The sequence below is a fragment of the Saimiri boliviensis genome, chromosome 4, assembly GCF_048565385.1.
Source record: "Saimiri boliviensis isolate mSaiBol1 chromosome 4, mSaiBol1.pri, whole genome shotgun sequence".
NCBI classification, from domain to species: domain Eukaryota; kingdom Metazoa; phylum Chordata; class Mammalia; order Primates; family Cebidae; genus Saimiri; species Saimiri boliviensis.
In genome coordinates, this window is record NC_133452.1 from 72,555,521 (window position 1) to 72,576,469 (window position 20,949).

Here is a 20,949-nt window from a genome sequence, read left to right on the forward strand (position 1 = left end):
CTCCAAAAGTAAGGACCTGTTAGTATAAGTCAAGTGTAATTTTTATTAAGCAAATACAGATCAAATTACTTAAATTTTAAGTTAAGATTATAAATAAATTATCCTTTTAGAAAAATAGTATTTTTTCAGGTTCAAAAAACCCCATTCATCTGGGGGAAAGGAAAAGGTTAATGAAGTTCAGCCATGATGATGGAGAGTCACCCTTAGACTGAAAACTCTTTCAAGCCCTGCCTAACCTATAATGTGGAGATGTAAAAGTACTTTGAATGAAGACTCCTAATGGTTTCACGTGGTTTGGATAAATTGGACCATCATTTACCATTATAGGGGTATTAAAAATGCCTGCAGCACAACTACTGAGACTATGTTGCGCAGTTATGGCCTTCTAAAAATTCTTTGAATCCATAATATGCTGCTGTCCCTAGAGATTGAGAAGAAGATCAAAATATAAAGAATTAGTCCTTGCCAAAAGTGGAATGATATACGTGAACCCTGTCTTCCCTAAGAGAGAATAACAATGACTGATCCTCAAACCAGTTTGTGTCAAGCTACAAAATGACGGTTGGCCCCAATCGCCTGTGATGAATCACTCTTTCTGACGCCATTGTTTAATGTAGTGTTGTTAGTATAAATTTTATCTTTATTTTGTGGGTGAGATTCTGGTTTGAAATGTTTGTATAAATTAGACTTTATGAAAATAGAACACTGTAAGTTACCTGTTGAAGGATAATGAATGAACAATCTTTTTATTTCTAAAATACAGTCTTTTTATTTCTAAAGAAAGAGATTGAGAGAGTAAGAAAGATGTCTTTCTCCAAACCAGGGTTTTGGGACCTGCTACACTCCTCATGTGCTGGGACTTAATGAAAAGCATTGCAGCTTCAGTTAGAGACGGGAGCCCCCTTGAGATCCTACCAGGCATGATAGTCCTCTTGCAGTGGAAGCACTTGGAGGAGCACTCATTAGAATAGCACTCCGTGCACAGCAGCCGCTCATCCTTCGCAGCAAAAGGCTTTTCCACCAAAGAGTGATTGCATTTGGTGCACTTGAAGCATCCTTCATGCCAGTGCCGGTCTTTGTAACAAAGATCCTTTGAGACAGTGAAAAAAAGTTAATTAAATGTGGTTGTGACAAAACAGGCTATTTTATAAGACAAAACTGAACACTCCTGGGACTCTCATGTCAGTAGGTTGTGCTAGTAGCTTGAGGGAAAGTTTCACTGAAACTGATACCCATGGAGAGGAGACTCTCTGGGGTAATTAAGAGCTAGAGCCCAGGGCTTTCTTGGCAGCTCACTTAAGGCAATTGGTAAAAAAAAAAAAAAAAAAAAAAAAAAAAAAATGAATTCTGTGCTATGTCTTCTAAGTTTGCCTACATTCTTGTTATAAACTACAACAGAGGTTTTTCATGGAATGATTTTTTAAAATTTTAGGTTGCAATATTCTATTACTCCTTAAGACTGAACTAAAGAAACAAACAAAAACATCACCTAAGTAAAGCAGAGGCATAAAGAAAGAAAAGAAACAAAAAGAAAAAGAGAGAGAAAGAAAATTGGAGGAGGGAAAGAAGGAAGGAAAGAAAGGGAAAGAGAGAGAGAGAAGAAAACAATGAGCGTGTTGGGGGAATGGGTGGTAGATGTGAAAGGAATCAATGGGATTCAGCAGAAATGAAGCTGATTTTATGTCAGAAAACAGAGATTTTGAATTCTTACAACTTCAATTCTTTATGCCTTTATTTATACCTTTGTCATTCTGGAAATAATAAATATACACCAGAGGGTTACTGAGGGCTTGGAAACAGCGAAAGAATTTTAGCTGTGTAACTTTGGACAAATAACTTAATCTTTAATCTTTAGCATTCTCAGCTACCTCATTAGATCATGTGAGAATTAAGCATATGTTGTATTTCATAGTGGTAAGTCTAGTGGCTGGAGCTTGACTGCTGGTGACTTTTAAGATCCTTATATATCCAGTAGCAGAGAAATAGTGTTGAAAGTCAACACTAAATGAAAAGAGGCTCTCCAACCCATTTGTTTGCTGTTCATATGCAGTAATTCTGTAAATTGAGGTGAAACTTACCTTAGAATCGGATTCAATTGGTTTTTTGCACGCCTCACAGTAGTTAGAAAACATACGATCATAACATAAAACACAGTATGGACTGTCATCTTTTAGCACATATTTCTTCCCAAGAAGTGATGCAGTGCAATATTGACAGTAAACTTGAGCAGTTGTCATTTTGGTTTGATCCTGTGAATGACAAAGTGATTCATGTATATAAAAGCAGAATTTTGTTTATAGGATAAACGATGGAACCTTAATGTGACTGAAGCACTTGAATGAATTTATATTTTCTTAAGCAAAAATTCACCAATTTAGAAAATTATGCTTATAGTCATGGTGACATTTGGAGTGATTTGGGAAAGGTTACTCTCCCATCTTGGCAGTTCCTGTGTGTTTTGCTTTAAACAAAAAAAAAAAAAGCGTAAAACCTGCAGCTAGATTATGAAAAACATCTTGTGTTTCTCATAAGCTAATGTGGAATTCAATGAGAATATGTGATTTGTTGAGGAAGGATGGTTTCACCTCAAGGATATAAATATGAACTGTTGCTAGGGCTTTTAACTAACTGTTGTCACTTATTTTCTTGCTGGAAAATTCTAGAGGCAGGTTTTGATGTAAATACCAGTCTTTCTTACTCAAATATAAATTAATAATCAGTACATTGTCATTTTCTAGTTCATTCTTTTACTCCTCAAGTCTTTATTGAATACCTAATAAGGGCTCTGCACATTTTCCCTAAGGTCTTTCTGTACCATATCTCCTGCTTAGCTGTGGCTTCCACCACCCCAAATGTGCTGATGACTCCAAAATCTCTGTTCTTGGCTAGCTTTACGTTTCTTCATTTAAATGTCCTTTACTAAGCTGGCCAAGTAAAACTCCTCAGCAGGTAGGATTCAGACCAAGTGCTAGATCTTTGTGACTATTGTTGAGCAGTTGCCCAGATACAGAAGTGTAGATGAAATCATCAGTGGTAGGAAACAACCATAGGTTCCTTCAGGCTTTAGGACCAAAGTAACACATATATAGCATAAATAATAGCAGCAGCTATTCCATTATGGCTATAAATAAAATAGCTAGAATTTATCTGTAAGGCAAAATTCATTCTGTAAGACGAATAAAAAAGGTGATATGTAACATAAAGCCAGTGACAGATAAGGATCCATTCATAAATATGGAACACCATTAAGAGACAAAGCATATAGATTTCAAAAGGTTTTAATTAGGCATTGAACATGAATTTTTGTTGTTACCAAAAAAGTAGCACCAATTTTCCTTGGAAAATGAGGTTTGTCATCTCAGGATTTATTGGAACGTATTAGGAGCTTTTAATATTTTCTAATTCTCCCCCCACAGGAATTTTTGTTAATTTAAGAAAAATCAGAGAAACCATTAACTATGACGATACAACAGCATTTTTGATACCAGTTTGTACTGACTACATTTGAAATGTATTCTATTGCATTTTGCCTTATTCTAGTGATCAAGTTCCCAGCAGAGAGACTTGCTGAATGCACATCATTATTAATTCTGTATATAGCAGTTTTGCTTTATTGTTCTTCACTAATAAGTAGAGAAAAGACTGAGGATTGGGAACATGTGGGTCTTTTCCCAGGAAAGATGAAATGCAGACTAGAAAGTTCACAATGGAACATGGCCAAAATGATCTACCAGGAACACTGAATTCTCCATTTAATTAATTCCACAAAAATGTCCTTTCCTAGTGAATACAAACACGCTCAGAATGTTACTGAAGGCTTCAAACAGCAGGAAAATAGATCTAATTCTCTTGAAAAGCTTAAAAATAAAAGTTTTATTCACATTTATAGCAATCAAGTGTTTATCACTTCACAGAAATTATGTACCTTTAATAATGAAATTGGTTCCCTCCTTTGATTATTAATATTTATTTTAGTTTTAGATGTATATAATAACATTATGAAACATGGCCTCTTACGGGTTAGGAACTGCCAGGCTACTGCCATTTTGTGTTACTTTTAGTGACTTATAAAATAAAGAAAAAACAAAAGAGATCCGAAAACTGATAATATTTCAATTGTTTATTTTAAATGACACTTTAAACACGACAATATCAAAATACCTGTAACTCATTTAGTGATCAGATCATGAAGTCTAAATACAAGACAAGATGGTCCTTCTCCCATCCCAGTCCTAACTACTTAATAGGCCTGGCAGAAAATGCCCTACAATATAGATCATATTTCTTAATTTTTAAAATAAGAAACTTACTTCTTGTTCAATTCCATTTTGTAAAACCAACATTGGGGAAGTTGGGTAGGGTGTGAATAGAATCAGTCTAATATCTCAAAACCTTGTGACTTTACACTTGAAGAATTATATACTGGGAGAAGGCATTTGGTTCAGGTCAACATTTCTTTAATATTTACTCAGTGAATTGAACTACCTGCCCCTCAAGAAGTCTAGATTCTCTTAGCGTAGCTCCCGTATTAGTAATAGTGAATGTAATCTGAGGTAGAAGAACAAACTGAATGTTTACTCTCTTCTTCTTGGTTAGAAAAAATACCCTAAGTAATTTATTCCTCATTTTCATGAAGTCTGTCATTTAACTATTGATCTTTGAATACATCCATCTATTAAAACATCCTCTATTAAAAATAGAGGTATTATAACTATATAAATGATAGACATTCTATTAGAACCATACAGAATCTTTAGAGAACTATTAGAATAGAAAGGAGAGTGAAGACAGACCTTTCTAGGAAGATCTTAAGGAAGTTAAGCTGTTGGAAATCTGTTAGGAAGAAAGGAAGTTTGGAAGAAAGAAAGGAAGAAAAAAAGGAAGAAAGGAAAGAAAGAAGCAAGGAAGGAAAGATCAAACTATCGAGGCAGGGAAAAGACAAGTGAGAGAATGGTACAGGAGCTCATTTAAAGATGGGAAGTGGTGAGTCTTGAGAACAGATTTCACCTGGGTACCTTCAGGATGAAGAAGGATCTTCGAACTTTAAAGCTTCCTGAAGTGATATGAGCCTTGAATGCAAGTAGTTCTAACTGGAGTGGGGCAGGCAGAACAGGTAAGATTGAATTTTTCCAGTCCGACCACTTTTGATTATCTTACGCTTTTTAAAACATTATTCTGTACCTTTTCTTCTTCTTTATCACTAACATTAATATTTTAAAATTCTCAGGGAATAATTCTGTGTTCAGAAGATCAAACCAAATAGCTTGTTTTTAATCATTCCCTAACAGGTAAAGCTGTAGGAAAGAGGATGAGGACTTCGTGATTTTTGTCTCAGGAATCCTCACCTGAGGGCTAATTTGACAAAGATAACGGGAAATTTTTGCTTTCAAAGATTAAAAATCCTCAAGCAAAGCTATTCTTAATGATAAGCTGTAAGCGTTATTTATGTACCCCAATTGATTAGCATTCAACTTTTCTAGATATGAACTCAGCAGTGCTAGTCATTAATTTGGAATGTATCACTTAGACATTCTTGTCAAACTTCTTTCAAAGTTATTTAGCAACTAACACAACATATAAGCCCAGAATTTTTATCTTTGCATATTGGGATTTTAGAAGATTTATTTAGAGGTGCACTGATATATCAAAGAGGATCATGAAGATAGATGAGTAGCTCAGAAATTCAATTGTATGAACGGACTTGGCTTTGTTTTTTTTGGTTCCCTCCTATAGATTTTAGGTTTCTCCCTAAAAAGATGTAAGTCCATTGGTAATAGTTTTCGTAGCTGAGAATGTTATTTCTTAGGTGCTATTTTTTTAAACCAGGATAATTTTGTGTTAAGTTATATTTTATGATGAGTTATTAATGAGAAGGCTAAGGCTATGAGCAATATATCCACTTAACATTTTTACTATGCTATGCAGAATGAATAGATTCACAAGAAGTATACTTGAGAACATTTCGAATGGGAGAAAGGCAAGGACTAGGTGCCATGCCTGGTACCTTTAATATACTATTGTTTGCAAGGCATCACTTACCATCTATTTATTACATTCGAAAAACATGTAAAATACATGTCATTTGCAAACTGATCTGCTACAAATTGTAAAGGATATAAAAAGATTAGACTCACATACTGTCTGCAGAGAGCTTATGATCTAGCAGGAAGAGTAAGGACATTTCATATCTCTAAACAAAAGTTAGGAAGTGATGAGGATAAATGAAATGTTGCAAGTGTTAGAACAGTAGTTCTAAACATTGGGTACACATTGGAATTTTAAAAATGTCCAAGGTGGGACGGCACGGTGGCTCACATCTGTAATCCTAGCACTTTGGAAGGCTGAGGCGGGTGGATCACCTGAGGTCAGGAGTTCAAGAACAACCTGACCAACATGGAGAAACCCCATCTCTACTAAAAATACAAAATTAGCCAGGTATGGTGGCTCATGCCTGTAATCCCAGCTCCTTGAGAGGCTGAGGCAGGAGAACTCCTTGAACCCAAGAGGCAGAGGTTGTGGTGAGCTGAGATTGTGCCATTGCACTCCAGCCTAGGCAACATGGGTGAAACTCTGTGTCAAAAAAAAAAAAAAAAAAAAAAAAAAAAAGTCCAAGGTACACCCCTACCTCAAACCAAATAAATTCAAGTGCACTAAAAATAAGTACTTTTCAGTTCTCAAGTAGTTCTAAAGTCCAGTGCGGGTTGAAAACCACCAGCTTAAAGGAGGAGGAAGGACAATCACTTTCAGCCAGGAAAAATTCAGGAACAACTTGAAGCAGTGGCATCTCAGTGAATTTTGTGGTAGATATTATGGATTGGCTCTCCCAAAATTGGTTTTATCCTCCTCCTAGTTGGAGAGATCAAGGAGCTAACAGCACTTCCTGGACCCCGTTACAGTGTGTTTTCAGGATGCAAATTTGGCTCTGCTAAAATCATATGTAAAAATCAGAAGGTGAATGTGAAATGAATGACATGTTCCTGCTGCTGCTGTTGCCGGCAGATTGGCTGGCTGAGATGTCAAAGGTTTCTATCCATTCATAATGCCTGGAGTCAGTTTTCCTAACTAGTTTTTCGACTGTGAGAGACAGCTGTGGTGGTACTAGTGGTAGCAGCAAGTTTCTGACCTCTAGATCACATGCAGAATGGATATGGAAGTGGGCAATGAGCAGACTCTACCACCCTTGGAGTAATTTTAGAGATATTAACAATAATATTTAACACTCCTATATGTTTCCTGAGTGCCAAGTCCTATGTCTACTACTGTATTTGGATCTTTTTAAATCTTGCAACAATCCCCCTAGGAGGTATGTTATTATTATACTCATTTGACAGAGGAACAAACCAAAACTTAGGAAACCAAGATCACTTGGCTGATAAAAATACTAGGTCTAGGGTGCAAGTCTATACCTTTTAGAAACTGAAGCCCAGGATCTTAGCCAGTATAAACCTCTTCTTTCTTTGAGATGTGGAGAAGGGCATTTAGACACATCAACAGAATTGGGAAGGGCACAGACACTTGTATATGTGAGGCATGCATGGAAAACAGTAAGTATTGTATTCTAAGTGGCTTGCAGGGCATGAGATTGGAAGACAAATTTGAAAAGGAAGACCAGAGCAAGGTCATCAATGGCTTAAGTTTCATGCTAGATTGGAACTTTTTTTCTATAGAAAAAATATAATCATTGATGATTTAGAAAAGGTAAGTACCATGTTTTGAGCTGAGACTTAAGAGAATTAAGAAATGGTGAGAGATGTGATTAAATGTAGATATACCATAAACAGAAAAATCAATTTGAAGCTCATTTTTCAATATGTGGCTTAATCAACAAATATTATGCCTTCTGTACAAAACGTGCTGTTTTTTGTGTTTTGGGGGAATATGGAGAATCAATGAGCTATTTCCCTTAAGGGAAAATTCATTAAATAAATCATAAGAATAAAATATATTAATCAATTTACATGAACAAGTAATTATATATAATATTAAACATGTGTATACATATATATATAAAGAGAGAGTCGCAGAGACTGTGAGATCAAGTGATAGAGTACAAGCATGTATGCAGTCCTGGAATTCTGAGAAGCCAAAGACTAAGTGTTGCTTAAGGGGTGAGAATGCAGCTGGAAATGAGGAAAGGAAGCATTTGGGGTATTCACGTTGTAGGTAATGATGGCCTGGAGTATTGAGATCATGTGTGGGAATCAAGATGAAGCAGGACTTAAAAAAATTGGAAGGCAGAGAGAGTCGTTCTGAAATTTCACATATGGTTCCTGGTAGAATTAGTGTACCACTAATAGGAGATGAGGTACAGGAAGAGAAGCTAATTGGAAGCCAAGATTAACTCAGGTTTAGTTACTTTGAATTTGAGGAACTAAACTAGACAGCCATCAAGGTGTATGTCCAAAATATTAGGCTGAAATATGGCATTAGATTGAGAAGTTTGGACTATTTTCATGGATGAGCTAATTAGTAGTTGAGGAGTTACAATGGTAACTGAAGTTATGAGATTGAATGAGACCATCAAAAAAACCCTAGTGTAGAAAAGTGAAAAAAAGATAAAATACAAACTCATAGAAGGCATGTTTTGTGATGGGAAAGAGATGAAGCAGATAGTGAAAGTCACGGTGTGTTGAAAGACAAAGGAAGTGAGAACTTCAAGAAATGAATATATATTAATAACAATTAAGGAAAATGTTAACAAGGAGGTAAACTATGCCTTCAAAAGAATAGTTTGTAAACACTAAATTGTCTGATGTCAGATTCCAGAGGTAAAGTGTGAGTGAGGAGATGCTCATTGCTGACGGTTTAGAAAACTGCATGTTCAAAACAACACGCCTAAGAAATTAAAAACAAACAAAATAAAATGTGTTGCTGAACTGGCAAGAAAGGAAAAATCTCAGAGGCTAAAAATAAAAAGAAAGCAGGAGACTAAAAAGCTTACACTCTCTAAAGGAGCCATCTGTCCTGAGGATGTCTTCTGAGCCATGATGACCTCGTTATCCAAGTATTCACAGCCTGAACTTTTACCAAGTGTAAGGTCTAAAACATTTAGGTTTTAGTTTAAAAGGATTAGTTTAAAAAGGAACTGGATAGGTAGTGACAAGGTGTCATCACTACCACAAAACACAAGAAAATCTTCTATGAAAGAATGTCCCATCATCCTAGGCCTAAAAAAAATTCTTACATATAAATTTTTGTTGTGCATGAATTCACAATTCAAGTTTTTAAAATAAGAATAAGCAATGAAAACAAGCAGCATGAGTAAAAATCCAGCAAAGACAAAAATTGGATCACCAACAAAACAATTTCACATGAGAAATAACAGATACAAAATGGAAAATAATTATGTTTACATATTTAAAGACATAATAGAGGGCATTATATAGAAAAATTCAGGAGAATAAAAATGACTAGGCAGATTTGCAAAAAAAACTGATAGATACAATAGTGATAAAACCATATCATTAAAATCAAAACAGATTAAAATGCAGATTAGCATCATTTGAAGGGAAAATTAATAAATGGGGATAGAATTAAATAGGTACTGTAAAATACAATGAAGAAAGAAAAAGAGATGGAAAATATATTGGTTAAAAATAGTAGAAGACAGAGTATAAGAGTTTGACCCAAGCCTTTACAGAATTTCAGAAGATAACAGAAAAAATGAGAAATATGCAAAGGTTGGAGATAGAATTGAATTTCCAAGAATTAATGACATAAATGTAATGATGCAGAAAGTAAATCAAATTTCAGCTATCATAAAAACAAATGCATCATAGTAAAGATGCCATACGCCAAAGACAATGAAGATCTTAAAGACATTCAAAGAGAAAAAAAAATGTCTAAAACACCAACAATTATATAATCAGATAACTTCTTAAGAGCAACAATAGAAACCAGAAAGAACTGAAATAATGCTGAGAGAAAATAAGTAAACCCTAGACCTGTTAGTCAGTGAAGGTGAATTTAAAGAATAGGATGACATAAAAACATATTTAAGTTGACAAAAGTCATGTTTACTACCAAAAAACCCTCACTGAAGGCAGTTCTAAAGAATGCAGTTTGAACATTGCCATGTATGTACCTAAAATGCAATCAAATATATATTGGAAAAAAAAAAAGAATGTGATTTGTAAAAAAAGAAAGAAAAAAGGAAACTTTCTAAAGGAAGGTTTAGGAAAATTGAAGACAAAAAGAAAGAATAAGGAGAAAAGAACTTTACTAACATGCAGTTATATATAAACTAACATAGACTATATGAAAAAACAATAATAATTTGTGGCATTCAAAACACATAATGGTACTAATGTATTGGGGAAAACAGGATTTAAGTGAGGAAAGAGTTGATTGTTAAACTTCATATTGTTTGAAAAGAGAATAAATTAACAGAGTTACATGAAAATTAAGTATTTCTCATGTTAAAATTTTAATAAAAGGTCCTTAGATTTGTTAAATCTTTTATGGAAAACTCTAAACATAGAAATAGAAATAAAATAAGTCAAACAGAATTAATAAAAATAGAAAACTGAGACATTATAGAATAAGAAGATACATGATTTATTTTAAACCCAAACCAAACCAAATGGAGTTGTTAAACTTCCTTGGTTGAAGAAAAAATTATTCCAAAGATGATCCAAAAGTAACTATCTACATCTGCAACCAGTCTGAGTTTAAATTCCAGCAAATTTTCAGCTTCAATCAAAGGTTAGATGAAAGTGAAATATAGTTGTCTTTAATATCATTTGAAGCCAGAGGTCAGCTTAATTTAATATTTTTGTTAACTGCAACTCAGCACAACACTTGACAGAAACTAAAAGTTCAGCCCCTTGCCCTAGCCATGTGACAAGCAAGGACTCTGTCTTCTGGGGGTAATAAAACACCAAAAATTGTACATGGGTATTTTGTTTCAATATTTGGCAGGCAAAAAATTATAAGACATCTCAAAAAGTAAATATATCATTAATAAAAAGGGACTTTATTATACTTATGTTAAATATTCAGAAGGAAATAAACAGAATGAATGAATGTATAAATGATTTCAGCAGAAAAATGAATGAACTGGGAAAGGATCAAATAAATATTAGAATTTAAAAATATTTGTAATAGCCAATTCAGTGGATAAGGTTATCAGCAGACTGAACAAAGCAAAAGTGATGATCAGCAGACTTGAAATAAAATAAAAGCATAAAGAGCAAATTCACTAAGTGAAGATAATAGAAATACTTTTTTTTTCCCAAAATAAAATTGTCAAAAGAATTCCATTCCAATAATGGTATTGTGTATAATTCAAACCATGAAGCTGCTGTGAACCACTAGAGAAGCTGGAAAAAATATATACTTAAAAATGGTAGTTTGGAGGCATTAGAGAATATTTCAGTGAAGAATAGGCAAAATCCAAAAGTAGGAGAAAAACATAGATGAGCTTGATATTTGCTTTCTGCAGAAGAATATGTGCATTCAGGAAGATAAATTAATAGTATGAGAAGCTGTAGGGCACTTCTGATAACCTTGAAAGGCAAAGGGGACAAAAATCGATGTCCGTGGACCTTCAAAGCATCAGGCCTGGTAAACTTATCATTGTGTAGGTGAGATTTCCAAAGAGCTATGACCTTGAAGTAAGGGTAAATTAGAAGTAAATTAGTATTTCAGAGATGGAAGCCCAACTTTGAATTACCTCAGTTTCTAAAGTTATATTAAGATAACCTTGGAATACTGGTATCCCTAGCTGAACACCAGAGTAAATACACATCCTGTCTGAAAGAAGAAAATATCATCCTAGGCCTCAATTACTCCTATGCCAATGTCTAGCACAAAAAAACCAAAAAAAAACAAAAAAAAAAACAAAAAAAAAAACCATGTTCAGAAGAAGACAAGGAAACATAAAGAATAGAAACATACATGCAGGAAGTCATAGATTTTGGAGTTATAAGACATAACATAAAACTATCCTTAATATATTCAAGGGGGTAAATAAAATAAACAGCAAAAATTTTGGTAGAGAATTAAAAACAATGAAAAAGAAAGCAATGTAAATTATAGTACAGAAATATACAATGATTGAAATTAGGGACATAATGGGAAATTTTAGAAAAGATTGGATGAAATGAAAAAGATGATAAAATAAAAAATAAAGTTAAGCATGATGATAAAAGGTATGAAAAGTACAATTAAGAAAGTAAGAAACATAGCTGATAGAGAAGAATGAGAAAAGAGAAAAATGTATAAGTATTTAAATAAATAATGGCCAGTCTTCCAAAACTGACAAAATACATGCCCAAAATTTTTAAAAAGCAAGAAACCATGAACCTCAACTGACCTGAAAAACACACATTTGGACATATCAGGGCATAACCACTAAAAGTCGAAGACAAATAACATATCAAAAATAGATTATAAAATATCACTTTCAGATTAACAACTGAAGATAACTCAGATTAACAAACTGAGAAGATAACTATTCTCAACAGAAAAAAAAAAGGCAGCTAGACAATGGAAAGATATATTCAAACTGCTGAAAAAAATTAGCTGCCAACCTAGAAGTCTATGCTTACGTAAAAGATCTTTTGACAATGAAAGTAAAAGCATTTTGAGGCCATCAGAAACTAAATTTATTAATCATTGACTCATGTTAAAATAAATACCAAAGAGTGCTCTTTGGGCAAAAGGACACATTGGAGCTCACAGGTGCAGAGAAGAATAGGGAAAAAAATGAAAATTGTAAACACGTAGATGAATCTATGTAAAACTGACTATGCAGAACAACTCTATGTTAAAGAATTAGAAAATTTAGGTAAAAAGAAAAAATTCTAAAATAAAACATTAAAACTGACATAAGAAGAAACATGAAATTATGCCAATTGTTAAATAAATTGAATTTGTAATTAAAAGCCTACAGAGTAAAATAAAGCCAAAGTGGCTTCATCTGTGAATTTTGCCAAGCTTTAAAGAAGAAATAACAGCATCTTACACAAACTAAATCAAATAATTATAAACTGAGAACATGCCCTGGTTGATTTTGAACTCATTAACACTTTGGTTTAAAAATCTGAAAACATTATGAGGAAGGAAAATTATAGGTCCATAATACTTGTTGTAATAAATACAAAATCCAATGCCAAATAAGGAGCAACTAAATTCGGTGACATGTGAAGAGTTTAGTATATTGTGATCAAGTTGATTTCATTTCAAGAATGCCAAGTTCAGTTTAAAATTCAAAGGAGAATCACTGTGTTTCAATAATTTTTCCAAGTAAAAGGGAAAGCTGTAACATCACCCCAGTAGCTGCAGAAAAGACATTTGATAAAATCTAACTTCAATTCATGATTAAAAACTCTTGGCAAACTAAAAACAAAAGAAACTTCTTCAATGTGAATTTAAAAAACCTATGGCAAACATTATATTTAATGGTAAATTTTGATAGATTCACTCAGCTTATAAATAGGAAAAAATATTTACTATCACCACTTCTATTCAGCTTTATGCTGGAAGTCAAAGATTTTGCAGTAAGGTGAGGGGAAAAAAGTGTAAGGGTTAAAAGGAGACAAACTCATTATTTGCTGACAATCTAACTGTGAAGAAAATCCAATAGATTCTATAATAACTAGTTATGATTTACAAGTTAGGTATTAGAGTTGCTCAATAAAATGTCTATATAAAAATCAATTGCATCCCTATCAAACAGTAACAAACAGAAAGTGAAATGAAAAAAATCATTTATGATATCATTTAAATTCCCTGAAATTCCTATCTAGAAACCTAATAAGAATGTATGAGATCTCTATATAGAAAACCATAAAACTTTCACAAGGAGGTGAATATCATGCACCAGGGCCTGTCAATATTAGACAGATAAGACAGAAAATTAACAAGGATATCCAGGACTTGAACTCAGATCTGGACCGACCATATCTACTAGACATCTAAAGAACTCTGCACCCCAAATCCACAGAATATACATTCTTTTCAGCACCATTCACACTTATTCTAAAATTGACCACATAATCAGAAGTAAAACATTCCTCAGCAAATACAAAAGGACGGAAATCATAACAAACAGTTATGATTTTAGTTCTTAGACTACAGTGCAATCAAATTAGAACCCAGGATTAAGAAACTCACTCAAAACCACACAACTGCATGGAAACTGAACATCCTGCTCCGAATGACTACTTCATAAAGAATGAAATGAAGGCACTGAATGCCCAGAAGAGAAAGGAAGAAAGATCTAAAATTGACACCCTAACGTCATGATTAAAAGAACTAGAGAAGAAAGAACAAACAAATTCAAAAGCTACCAGAAGACAAGAAATAACTAAGATCAGAGCAGAACTGAAGGAGATAGAGACACGAAAAGCCTTCAAAAGATCTATGAATCCAGGAGCTGGTTTTTTGAAAAGATCAAGAAAATAGATAGACCACTAGCCAGACTAACAAAGAAGAAAAGAGAGAAGACTCAAACAGATGCAACAAAAAAATGATAAAGGGGATATCACCACCAATCCCACAGAAACACAAACTACCATCAGAGAATACTATGAACTCCTTTATGCAAATAAATCAGAAAATCTAGAAGAAATGGATAAATTCCTGGACACTTACAAGACTAAACCAGGACTCCCAAGACTGAACTAGGAAGAAGTCGAATCCCTGAATAGACTAATAAAAAGGTCTGAAATTGAGGCAGCAATTGATAGCCTGCCATCCAAAAAAGCCCAGGACCAGGTGGTTTCAGGGCCAAATCCTACCAGTGGTATAAAGAGGAGCTTGTACCATTCTTCCTGAAACTATTCCAAACAGTAGAAAAAGAGGAAATCCTCCCTAACTCATTCAATGAGACTAACATCATTCTGATACCAAAATCTGGCAGAGACACAAGTAAAAAAGAAAATTTCAGGCCAAAATCCATAATAATTCAACATACACAAATCAAGAAATGTAATCCATAACATAAATGCAAACACAAAAACCACATGATTATTTCAATAGATGCAGAGGAAGCCAACAAAATTCAACATCCCTTTATGTTAAAAACTCTCAATAAACTGGGTATCACTGGATCGTATCTCAAAATAATAAGAGCTATTTATGACAAACCCACAACCAGTATCATACTGAATGAGCAAAAACTGGGAGCATTCCTTTTGAAAAATCGGCACAAGGCAAGGATGTCCTCCCTCATCACTCCTGTTCAACATGGTATTAGAAGTTCTGGCCAGGGCAATCAGGCAAGAAAAAGAAAGTGTATTCAATTAGGAAAAGAGGAAGTCAAGTTGTCTCTATGTGCAGATGACATGATTGTATATTTAGAAGACCCCATCACCTCAGCCCAAAATCTTCTTAAGCTGATAAGCAAATTCAACAAAGTCTCAGGATACAAAATTAATGTGCAAAAATCAGAAGAATTCCTATACACCAATAACAGACAAACAGATAAATCATGAGTAAACTGTCATTCACAATTGCTACAAAGAGAATAAAATACCTAGGAATACAACTAACAAGGGATGTGAAGGACCTCTTCAAGGAGAACCACAAACCACTGCTCAAGGAAAAAAGAGGAGACACAAACATATGGAAAAATATTTCATGCTCATGGTTAGGACGAATCAATATCATGAAAATGGCCATACTGCCCAAAGTAATTTATAGTTTCAATGCTATGCCCATCAAGCTACCATTGACTCTTCCAGAATTGGAAAGAACCACATTAAATTTCACATGGAACCAACAAAGAGCCTGCATAACAAAGGCAATCCTAAGCAAAAGAACAAAACAAAAACAAACAAACAAAAAACAAGGCTGAAGGCATCATGCCACTTGACTTCAAACTATACTACAAGGCTATAGTAATCAAAACAACATGGTACTGGTACCAATACAGAGAGATAGACTGAGGAACAGAAAACAGAACAGAGGACTCAGAAATAAAGCCACACATCTACAACCATCTGATCTTTGACAAACCTTACAAAAACAAGCATTGGGGAAAGGATTCCCTATTTAATAAATGGTGTTGGGAAAACTGGCTAGCCATGTGCAGAAAGCTGAAACTGAAGCCCTTCCTTAAACCTTATACAAAAATTAACTCTAGATGGATTAAAGATTTAAACATGAGGCCTAACACCATAAAAACTCTAGAAGAAAACCTAGGCAGTACCATTCAGGACATAGGCATGGGCAAGATCTTCATGATGAAAACACCAAAAGCAATGGCAACAAAAGCCAAAATAGACAAATGGGATCTAATTAAACTTCAGAGCTTCTGTACAGTAAAAGAAACTATCAATAGAGTGAACCAGCAACCAACAGAATGGGAAAAAATTTTTGCAATTTACCCATCTGACAAAGGGCTAATATCCAGAATCTATGAGAACTTAAACAAATTTACAAGAAAAAAACAAGCCCCATCAAAAAATGGGCAAAGGATATGAACAGACACTTTTCAAAGGAAGATATTTATGCAACCAAGAAACATAAGAAAATAAGCTGATCATCGCTGGTCATTAGAGAAATGCAAATCAAAACCACATTTAGATACCACTTTATGCCAGTTGGAATGGCAATCATTAAAAAATCTGGAGACAATAGATGCTGGAGAGGATGTAGAGAAATAGGAATGCTTTTATACTGTTGATGGGAGTGTAAATTAGTTCAACCATTGTGGAAGACAGTGTGGTGCTTCCTTAAAGATCTGGAATTAGAAATGCTATTTGACCCAGCAATTGCATTCCTGGGCATATACCCAAAGGATTATAAATTATTCTGTTATAAAGACACATGCCCATGTATGTTTATTGCAGCACTGTTCACAGTAGCAAAGACTTGAAATCAACCCAAATGCCCATCCATGATAGACTGGATAGAGAAAATGTGGCACATATACATTTTTTAATAACATGCAGCCACAAAAAAGGATTAAGTTCATGTCCTTTACAGAGACATGAATGAAGCTGGAAACCTTCATTCTCAGCAAACTGATAATAGAACAGAAAATGAAACCCTGCATGTTCTCACTCATAAGTAAATGTTGAACAATGAGAATACATGAACACAGGGAGGGGAACATCACACACAGTGGCCTGTTGGGGGTTGTGGGGCTAGGGGTGGGATAGCAGGGGAACAGGAGGCTAGTGTAGGGATAACATTAGGAGAAATACCTAATGTAGATGATGGGGTGATGGATGCGGCAAACCACCATGGCACATTTGTACCCATGTAACAAACCTGCATATTCTGCACATGTACCCGAGAACTTAAAGTCTAATTTTAAAAAGTGGAAAAAAACCCCACATATATCGATAGGAAAGTTGCCTGTTTAGATGCCAATATTATACATTGGCGACTTTTGTATTTTTTCTCGATTGTTCTCTTGTTTTTTTTTTTTTTCAAATAAAAAGCTTTTGGTTTTATTAAATAAAAGACAAAAAGCAAATGGATCAGATTAACAAGGAAACCATGACACAAAATGTGCCCTGAGGAAGAGTACTGTGGAAGTCCTAGTAGTGTTCTGGGTCAGATACAACTGGTACAAGAAGCAAAAGGCCTCCGGCTCTCATCAGGGTAACTAATGGGAGAAAGCAATAGAGCAGCTATGTAAGCTGTCACTTCCTCCATACTTCTTTGTGTTGAATAATAAACTACTTAGTTCACTAAAGAAAAAAAAAGAATTAATGGAAACTCTTACCCGTTGAAAAAAAGAATGCAAAATGAAGGGATAAAATCAGTTTGTAAAGCCATTTTTCATTATATTGTAAAGTTGAACATGTACCTTTCTTGTAACTCAGCAAGTTCACCCCTATGTGTGTAAATTTGAGAGCAACTTGCAGGGATCGTGTGGAACAATGCTCACAGCAACATAGTTTATACTAGCAATAACAAAAAAAGTCTGAATGTCCATCAAGGGAAAAATGGATAATTAAATAGATATATGGTCACACAACATATTGTGATATGGCCACAAAAATAGATGACTTACAGATAACCTCCTCAATGCAAGAGAACTTTACAATATTGAGTAAACAAGCAAGTTGTAGAGAGTAAATATACCAGAATGATATTTACATAAAGTTTAGAACAGCCAATATTTATTATTAGGAATTATGAATATGTGCTGTTAAAGTTATTTTAAAAAAAGCATAGTGATGATTACCACAAAATTCAAGATGCAATTTAAGATTAACTTTAATAGTTATAAAAATGGATTGGGATGTTGCACAGTGAGTTTCAAGTATAAAGGGGATGTTTTGTTTGTTAAGCCAATTTGTTATATCTTACACTTTACATATAGGTTATGAGTATTCTTTTCTATATAAGGAGATTACAAAAAGTTCATGGAAATGGAATTAAGAGATAAAAATTGAAAATATAAATTTTATTTCTCAACATAAGCTCCATCAAATTTAACACTTTTATAAGTGATGATATCAGCCATATAATCCCTTCCTAAAGAACTGAGGGTCCTGGGAATTTAGCTATGTCAATGCAGCCTTTTTACATAATTAACTGAAGAAAAATAGATGCCCTTTACAGACTTTTTTAAGATTGGGAAGCAAAAAGAAGTCAGAAGGCGCCAAGTCAGTACCATAAGATGGACGCCTAATAATTTTCAATAGACATTCACATAAAATTGCTCTTGTTTGATGAGAGAAATGAGCAGGAGAACTGTGAAGAATTCTCTGGTGAAACTTCCTCATGTATTTTTTTTTGCTAAAGCTTTGGCTTTCTCCAAACACTCTCATAATAAGCAGATGTTATTGATTTTTGGCCCTCCAGAAAGTCAAGAAGTAAAATGCCTTGAGCATCCTGAAAAGCCATTGCCATCATCTTTGCCCTTGACTGTTCTGATTTTGCTTTGACTGGACCACTTTGGTCTCTTGGAGGCCATTCCTTTGATTGTGCTTTCTATTCAGGATCAGACTGGCAAAGCCATGTTTCACCTCTTGTTGCAATTCTTCAAATAAATGCTTCAGGATCTTGATCTCACTTGCCTAAAATTTCTGTTGAAAACTCTGGTCTTGCATGCAGCTGATCTGTACAATAGTTTTGAAACACAAGTGGAAAGCTTGCTCATCTTATTATTTTTTAGTTAGAATTGTGTAAGCTGAACCAACTGAGATGTCTGTGGTGTTGGCTATTGTTTCTGCTTGTTAATTGTCAGTCCTCTCCAATTGGGGCACAAAGGATTAATTTTTTCCTTGCAAATTGATGTGAATGGTCTGCTGCTGCAGGCTTCATCTTTAACATCATCTCATCCCTTCTTAAGACATCCATTTGTAAACTGCTTTCTTTGGGGGCAATGTCCTGTTATCTTTCCATAAAGCATAAATTATTTCACCATTCTTCTACCCAAGCTTCACTATAAATTTGATGTTTGCTCTTGCTTCAATTTTGGGAGAATTTATGTTGCTCTGATAGAGACTCCTCAAACTGATGTCTGATCCTTCTTTGTGCCTCGAGCTAGATTCTTTTCAGATATGTTATAACAAATTAGTATGAGTTTGTTTTGGTGTAAAAACATTTTAAACACATGCTTAGTTTTAAAATAATATGTATTTTCCATGAACTGTTTGAAGTCTTCTCATAGATGCAATGTTTTTTAAAAACCGAGTGTATCATGAATAAGTAATAACATGTATTAAACTAGCTTTTATATTTCTACATCCATCTGGATTATTTTACTAAAATAGGAAAGGGCTTTGTGTGCTGATAGTGGTCATGAAAGTTGTGTTCACAGAGAAGAGCTGGGATGTTTGTGAACTGAGTGGATGAGTAGGAATGTTTGTGAACTGAGTGGATGAGTAAATTGCTGAGGAAGACCATTGTAGGTGCAAGAGAGAGAAGAGGAAGACAATAAAGTTCTCTTTTTTTTCCCTTCTTCCCTCTCATTTATCTTCCCTTTCTCAATACTCAGCTACCATGGAACTGTGCAAAGCAAGAATATGTTTCCAATATACACAAGTTTCAGTTAACACAGCATTGTGCAAATAAATGTGCTACCTATATGTGTCTTACTACTTTCCTGCTATAGATTACACGTTTTGAAAGCGGGCTTTTACTTTCTTACAGTAAAGTTGAAGTGCACTAGGATATAATTATGGTCTTCTGGTTTCCAATAATGATCTCTGTTCATGTGTTTTTTGGGGAATTTTATTTTTTGTGCAATAATTTGAAGGAGTTGAATTACCATATATTCTTATTCTAAATACCAATTATAAGTTACTGCATTGATTTTATTGCAGCTTTTTGTTTCCCATGGATATAGGTAGCACCAAATAAAATAATCACATTGATATATGTCTTAAAATAAAGGATATACAGTAAGTGGTTGTTAAGATTACTTTTTTCTCTAATTTATGATATGTAAATTTTACTAAATAAATGTAACTAACACCATAATTATTACTTTTGCATGTATGTAAAAGTGCATTGCCCTTTAAAGACTGCCTGGCTTTCTGATTTAATTTTCATCTGGTTATTCAAAGTAGCTTTACCTGCATAAATACATCTATGCTCATCTGGGATTGCTGCATAGCTATCCCAATTGCCCATTCAGGTCTCTATTTGATTCTGTAAAGTAGATTTTTTTTCTTTTTCCTTTAGAGAAGAACTTGGAAGAATTTAAATTTAAATGGTGTAAAGAATATTAAAATGCTCTTGGGAAGGGCTTAGGCAAACTATTGAAGTCTTTGAAACTTGTCTGATTGACATGCAAAACTCGAAGAGAGACAGAAACTGGAAGGAAAATCTAAGTTTAATTTACAATTAACTGGATTTATCTGTGGTCGTTTTCTTGTTCAGGTTTTTAATTTGAATCATGGCTCTTAAGGGCAAGAGGTGACTGATGGGCAGCCAACAGCATTTTAGAAACCTGATTGAGCAAGATATGCTGCTCTATACTCTATAAAAGGTTGTAGAGACCATCTGCAGTGCACAGTTATACAATACAACTAG

The 20,949-nt window shown here is 34.2% G+C and overlaps 1 protein-coding gene across 1 annotated transcript in view; it reads right to left on the minus strand.

The window, feature by feature from the left end:
* Positions 1-20,949, minus strand: part of FHL5 (four and a half LIM domains 5) — a 60,285-nt gene that overhangs the window by 16,840 nt on the left and 22,496 nt on the right. The window contains exons 2-3 of the mRNA XM_003922920.4: positions 2,079-2,249; positions 916-1,090 (exon numbers count right to left, since the gene is read on the minus strand). Coding sequence (XP_003922969.1) covers positions 916-1,090; positions 2,079-2,237 — 334 coding nt within the window. The 5' untranslated portion in view covers positions 2,238-2,249. The remainder of the gene's footprint in view (positions 1-915; positions 1,091-2,078; positions 2,250-20,949) is intronic.